The 6,812-nt window shown below is 43.9% G+C and overlaps 1 protein-coding gene across 2 annotated transcripts; it reads right to left on the bottom strand.

Annotated features, from left to right (window-relative positions):
• Positions 1-1,998: 1,998 nt before the first annotated feature.
• lmod2b (leiomodin 2 (cardiac) b) lies at positions 1,999-6,565 on the bottom strand. Of its 2 annotated transcripts, none has more exons than XM_085769056.1 (6): positions 5,929-6,565; positions 5,159-5,637; positions 4,218-4,478; positions 3,909-4,121; positions 3,331-3,789; positions 1,999-2,413 (listed from the first exon to the last, which is right to left on the bottom strand). In XM_085769056.1, exons 1-6 carry the CDS (start codon positions 6,212-6,214, stop codon positions 2,387-2,389), a joined length of 1,725 nt encoding a protein of 574 aa, XP_085625182.1. In that variant the 5' UTR covers positions 6,215-6,565; the 3' UTR covers positions 1,999-2,386. The 2 variants fall into 2 exon arrangements, with proteins under 2 accessions (XP_085625182.1, XP_085625181.1); XM_085769055.1 differs by having other exon boundaries at positions 5,159-5,650; positions 5,939-6,565.
• Positions 6,566-6,812: the final 247 nt, after the last annotated feature.

Raw genomic sequence — 6,812 nt, 5'->3', positions numbered from 1 at the left:
AAAAAGCGAGGAACTATAAAAATGGCTTCATTATTATTTTGATAACAATCACAACAACTGAATGCCTTTCCCGTTATTTTTAGTTGATGTCCACATCAGCTGACACGATACTGACCCTGTATCAGTTCTCTGCTGCAGAGCTTATGACAAGGATTAGAGCAGGTATGGCACTTTCCACTATTGTGGTAGCACTACATGGAGACAGTGCTGCCATAGAGACCCAAACCAACACATACACATGTGCATTTATAGATGCAAGCATAGATATAGCATATATAACGTAATGATAATGTTGCTGTTGTAGTGCAACCAGTTCAAAAAGTGGACTGTTAGTAAGTTATTGGTGATATTATTCTTCAGTGCATCTGCAGCAAGATTTGCATTTGAGGAATTTCGGAGTCTAGTAGAACAGATGTCATTTGTGAAACAGCAGCATCACATGCATACATGCATTAGTAAGAAATGCAAAGGTCAAAGGGCCTGACTGTCGTGAGCTCAAGGGATATTCTGTAGCCCAGCGTTAAAGGAATACATGCAAACTCGCATACAGTAACTGTGGTTTGGAGACTGGTTTTACATTTCCCTACGGAGCATGAAAACCTCTGCTCCTCCGCTCAGAAAATAATGTCTTGGATTTTCTAAGAGGATAATGCATCGGCCACCCTGAGTGCACAGACCCTGTTTACAAGCAGGAAGTGTGTGCAATTTATGGGTGAGTTTTATGGAAGGACCCCTCTATTTAGAGTTTGACAGATATGATGAAGTGCTGTATTTGAGTACAGGAAATCTTATTCCTAGGACATTAGAGGGGTGCATTGTGCATAGGAAAGACATTGAGCAGATTTTCAGTGTGGGGAGTGAATCCTGCATTGTTGCATTGTAGCTGAACTTACTGCTGTCCAAGCCTTCAATAAGTCTAGTATTAGATTTTCCATTTAGATACCTTTTTTTTTTTTGTACAAAGTATTATGTATAATATAGTAGGCTACTGTTTTCCTGAAGCAGTTGAACACATCATCAAGCCTGTGGTCATATCTGGTGCAGAACTCCTCTAAGAGTTTGAGGGTTCAGCCCATGACTGCAGCGTCTTTGAACAGGTGCACTGTGGGTTTATTTCTGAGCTGGGGAACTCCGAGACACATTAAGAAATGCAGAAACAGGATTAGTCTAACTGATGCTGAGAGCTCACATCTCTCTGGCTCTTCGGGCTCTTTAGCTTCCACTCTCACCCTCTCGTCTGTCACCAACACCCCCCCTACACACACACACACACACACACACACGGCCTTGGTCTCTCTCTTCCAACCTGTCACCTCTTCCTCTCAGTGTCCAATTAGTCATCTCCTTCACTCAGTCTCTCCCTCATGTCAACATGTTTCTCTTGATCGAGCACCCAGTATCATAATTAGCAAATCCTTTGTGTTTTTTTTTTTTTTTTTGCCTCGTTGACCTATGAAAGTCTAGCAGTAACCGAAGAACACGTCGACTGAAGAAGCCTACGAAATGGGACAACATTGGTAAATAGTTGAAGGATGCACCCCCTGAATTAAGAGACATAGTGGCCTTCAATACTTCTCACCTCGTGTGCTTCTGTTACTCAGTTTTAGCATTGTCATCATTGTAGTCATAGTGACGCCTAAGTATCAAGTTACAGTCATTTACATAAGAAGGGATATTTGTTCAGGGTTGGTTTCTCTTCTGTGTTATCAGTGATACGGGTATTAGTGTACAATCTTTCCCTTCTCTGGTCATACATTGTGAATTGTTCAAAGTGCGCAAAAGCCCTGTTCTGATATGTGTCAGCTAGAGTGGGTGTGTTGTGAATGTGTCAGAGTGGGAAGATGCATCAGAGGTGCTTGACCGGAAAGCTGATAAAAAAAAAAGAAAACAGTAGCAATGTTTTCTGCCTCCTCTTGGGCCTGACCGACCTTTTTCTTTGAAGTAGAGCTCGTCCATTAGCCAGGAAATAAGAACAAAGTCCGTATGTTTTGACAAGTATTACTGTAAACACCAAATGGCTATATTTAGACAATAAACACATAATGCAACCAGCAACAGATCATATTTACAATTTAACATGAAGACAGTGAATTAGACAGCTGGTCAGTAAACAGTTCAGTCAATCATTTCAAAATTCAAATACAAATATTATTTATAATGCATAAATACTTAAAAAAAAAAAAACTTCAACATTATTTAAATGTAAAGCTATTACTGCAGTGCAAATTTCCAGTATATTTTTCTTTTTTTTTATCATGAGTAAGAATTCAGTCTGTGTCGTCCCAACGTGTTTTCACCTTGTGCCTTCATCACTGTTGGTCGCTCCATCATCATCATTATCCAGATTTCCACAGCAACAAATATGCCTCTCTTATTTCTGCTCGTATTATCGCAGATGATGTGGGACTGGCACCTGGAAAATGACAATGATAGTAAATGAAAACAGCCTTTCATGCTATGGAAAGACGATGGTAACCTCAAAGATAGTGATAAGACGAAGGGACCGATTGATATCATTGGCTTATTATGACTAATACATCCTTGGATTCTGCACGAAGGCGTCCTCAGTGGTGTCAAAAGATGATTTCTCACTGGTTTGCTTTGTCAAATGTGTTATTTGTTGTGTGCTGTGGTAACGCATCATAAATGTCTTATCAAAGCTCCAGTGAACAGCTTCTATAAATACTGGCACTAAGTGGCAGGAATTTCACAGCTAGGAGACCCCGCCATCTGAGGGCAGAGCTGATTTTCCACTCTAACAATGTAACAAGCTGCGCTAAAGCTCCAGCCAAGGTAATGCTTGTCCCTCCTCTCAAAGATGAAAAATAGCAACCACTCAAAATAACAATGCAGAAGTACTTAATTTTCTTCACAGCAATAGTTCCTTCTTGTCTCATTTCTTGTTTACCGTCCCACTTTTCCTTCTTTGTATCAACTTATCTTCCTTGTTAGAAAACTTGAAAGCCTTAGCTGACATTATTATTTGCCCTATACTGTAGCTCTGTGATCAGATCACAGTAAGCCTCTTACCTGCCCACTTCAATGTAGACAGAACATACCGTGTCATCCACAGAGATGACTCAGACACCGCTGACTCTGTGTCATCCTCATCTAAATTAAACTTCCTACTTGTTCGCGTTGCCTATAGAGGGCCTCTGCAATTTTTCATTAAGCACATTGCTTGGCTGCTTGTGTGGGAGGAATACTTTTCACTCGATACAGTGTCTACATAATCCAGCTTCAACCTGATACAGTATTTAGGGCACAATTAATAGCATCATTTTGGTATCTCGTAAATGTAAGTATTGTTGCACAAATCCTTCCACTCACCCGTCTCAGGGTGCGCGTGCTGCTGCCTCGGATGGACTCCATCAGCTGGTCATGTGCTGACCTCATTGGCGTGGATGGCCGGCTGCCCTCCTCCCCTCTCCTTTCCACTGACACGGGCCTCAGGGCGTTCTTCAGCTCCTTCAGGATGCTGCCGGTCTCCTCAACCCTCGAGCCCTTCCCCTTCCCCTTCTTGCTCTTCTTCCCTTTCGTCTTTGTCCCCTTGCTGCCGGCCTCGTGCGCCTTGATGACCTCTGCGATCATCCTGGTGGGCTTCTTCTTCTCTTTCTGCATAGCAGGAAGTGGTGGAGGTGGTGGAGGAGGTGGAGGTGGTGGAGGTGGTGGAGGAGGAGGTGGGGCAGGAGGAGTCTGTTTTTTAGCCAAGTCACTCCGAGGGAGTTTGGGTGAGGACCAAGGAGAGGCTCTGGGCGAGCTGTGAGGTGATGAACTAGGTGTTCCTCTCTAGGGACAGAGTCAAGGAAATAGATGTGATCAGTAAAAACTGAATGCAATCCCCCAGTGGAATATAATCCAGTCTAAACACCATCCAATTTAGTGCTTTCTGGAGCAAAGCTACCTACCAGTGCAGTGGTTCTGGGGTTAACAACTCCCTCTGTCGCCCCTTGTTGGCCCTGCTGCTGCCTCTGCTCCTGCAGCCGTTTCTGTCTCTGACGGTCCTGGTTCCTGGTCAGGATCCCTGTCATACTCATCCTGGGACCAGGGAGGTTGAACTGGTAACCCAGTTTGATCAAGGTGTGGTTTTCCCTCAGGATCTTAACCATCTCCATCTCCACCTATGGAAAGACAAAGACGGGAAGAGGTTTCCTTTTAAAGGAGGTGGCTTGAGTTGGTGAAGGAACAAAGAGAGGAGGTAAGGGAAGAGGACCAACCTGTCCTCCACACATATGTCTCTGGTTGTGAAACCGGAGCTCAGTCAGGGTGTTATTTCCTGGAAGTGCCTGAACCAACGCCATTACACCTTTCCCGGTCACATAGTTAGACTCGATATTGAGACTGATGATGGACGAGTTCTCTCTCAGCATCTTCGAAATGGCCAGAGCCACTGGGTCATCGGCTCGGGTGTTTGCGAGGCTAAAGATCCGCACGTGTGTGTTGGACCTCAGTGCTTCAGCAAACCGGATCAGGGTTTCCTAAGAAGTAAATCGGACTGTTTACATCTTCTGTAACATCTTAACATGAAAGCATTTAGGATACCATTTGACCTGTACATAGTAGCCTATATCCCCCAAAGAAATTCCTTGAGACACTCACACAAGGAGCTTTATGGTTATATATTATGATATTGTAGTTTGAGGCCGATTTCCCACAGCACAGGTCAGAGCATCATTTCATCTAAGCTGATCTTTACCAAGTCTACAAAAGAGCTTGAACTTCATTGAGCAGCACAGCCTTGCCAGCCTTGCTACTCAGTAGACCACAGGTAGATTTTAGCTTAAGGCGTCGTAGACCAAGGACACCATGTTTTTATTGAATTTCCAGTCATAACAGAGTTTGTATCAAATATGTAAGTACACCCTCCATTGCATAACCATGGCAAGATGCCTTGTTCTAAAATTAAGCTGGCGTACAATCAAAAGTTATTCAACACCTAGCAAGCTGGAGGCTAACACATGTTTATCTCTGAGTAAACAATTGTTTGAAACTAATACTTCATCTATTGTTTGGTGGATACTGTAGAATGTTATCAGACAGCTTTTCTACCCTCATGATGGAGGTCATATATTCAGACCAGAAGGTCTATTTTAAATTTTGAGGTTAAGAAGAAAAGAAAAAATTACCAAAAAAACAAACAAACAAGTGTCTTTCATACCTGAGAGATGTCGTCAAGGTTGTTGAGATTAACTTCTGTGAGTTCAGGGTCATTGTTGAGGGCTTGTTGGAGAGCTTCATCAACAACAATAGGGTTTCTGGATGTGTTGGGGTCAGCAGGTGGAGGAGGGGGAGTCAGTCTTATCGGCTCCACTCTCTGAGGTATTAAGAGCTTTGGGGTGTTGGACCACGATGTCCCAGAATCATTTGAGGATAAATCAGGTTTTGGTTTATCATCCTGTTCCTCCTCCTCCTCTTCTTCTTCCTCTTCTGTTACAGCATCCTCCTCTTCTTCACTATCCTCCTCTTCTTCTTCTTCTTCTTCTTCTTCTTCCTCCTCTTCTTTTTCTTCCTCCTCATCCTCATCATCCTGCGTCTCCTTGTCTACCTTCCTTACTTCGTACTTGTTCTCTTCTTTCTCATTTTCATCATCTTTTTCATCCTCTGCTTCACTGTTTTCTTCTGTCACACACTCCTCCTCTTGTTCCTCAGCCTGTATTTTGATAAAGTTGTTTAATGTTTGAAATGCAAAATCTCAATTATGAGCATCTTCCAAACTTACATAACATCTTGTAAAACTAAACGAACACCAGGGGTTTTAAGGCCGCTGTAGTGATTTGCTTTGATTTTTCTTCCTGTTAGCACTTCAAAGAACATCTTAACTCTCAGCTTTTTTAAGTAATCTGCCCTGAGTTCATCTGATACAACTTCAAACAAGCCAACATGGCCTGTGGCACATTTTACAAATGCCAAGCAAATCTAATTAGACACCATCACTCACCGGTTTGGGGCTTCCTCCACCTATCTCATCCTCCAGCAGTCTACGAGTCTCGTTTTCCCAATATTGCATGAGGGCCTCCCTACTGAAGGTGCCTGTCGGGGTCTTGTCTGTCTGGTCTCTCTGTCTGAGTCCTATGGGCACATTGGCGTCAGGATCGATGTCCGCCAGCTCCTTTTCCAACTCAGCCAGCTCCTCCGGGCTGAGGGAAGCCAATAGCTCGTCCTCATCAACGTCCTCATACTTACTCAGCTCTCGTCGGTACCCAAAACAACTCATGGCCAAAGCGTAAATAGGACCAGTCAGAATAAGTTTATATTAACACAAGAAGTCCAGTTCTTGAGTCGCAAATGACTTAGTGTAGCCCCCAAAGTAAAGAAGTGTGGGGGTAGAGATTCCAACAAAAGAAAAGGTCCGCTGTGAGGTTACTGGACATCCAAGGAAATAAGGGGTCATTGGAAATTCAGAGTCCAGTCAAGGAGATCTTTGCTGGGGAAGGTGTTTGGTTGTTCCCAGCCTTGTTAAGAGGTTCTTCTGATGAGAGTCCACTCCAGCCTGAACCAGATCTGTCCTTGCTGCTGTGTCGCTGTGAGGGAGAGCCTGTGTGTGTGTCAGTGCCCTCTCCTCTCTAATCTCCACAGCTGCTGTTTGGGCCTTAAGAGAGGGATCAGAGGGGAACGTAGCAAAGTGTGGGCCCCATGATGCAGCGTCTTTTTTGGGAGGCAGCGCTCTGAGACAGTGCCACAAAAAGCATGTGAGCTCAGACACTGTGCGGCCTGTCAACGTAGCAGTCCGTCAATGTGGCATGAGTGGCTTTGTCCATGGCCAAAAAAGACCAACTGGACCTAACAGATACGCATAACAAGAAAGATAAACT

The sequence above is a fragment of the Trachurus japonicus genome, chromosome 23 (genome assembly GCF_045865225.1).
Source record: "Trachurus japonicus isolate A0001 chromosome 23, Traja_1.0".
Classification (NCBI taxonomy): domain Eukaryota; kingdom Metazoa; phylum Chordata; class Actinopteri; order Carangiformes; family Carangidae; genus Trachurus; species Trachurus japonicus.
Note: the sequence above shows the minus strand (reverse complement) of the source record. Positions and strands in the feature narration are given on the sequence as shown.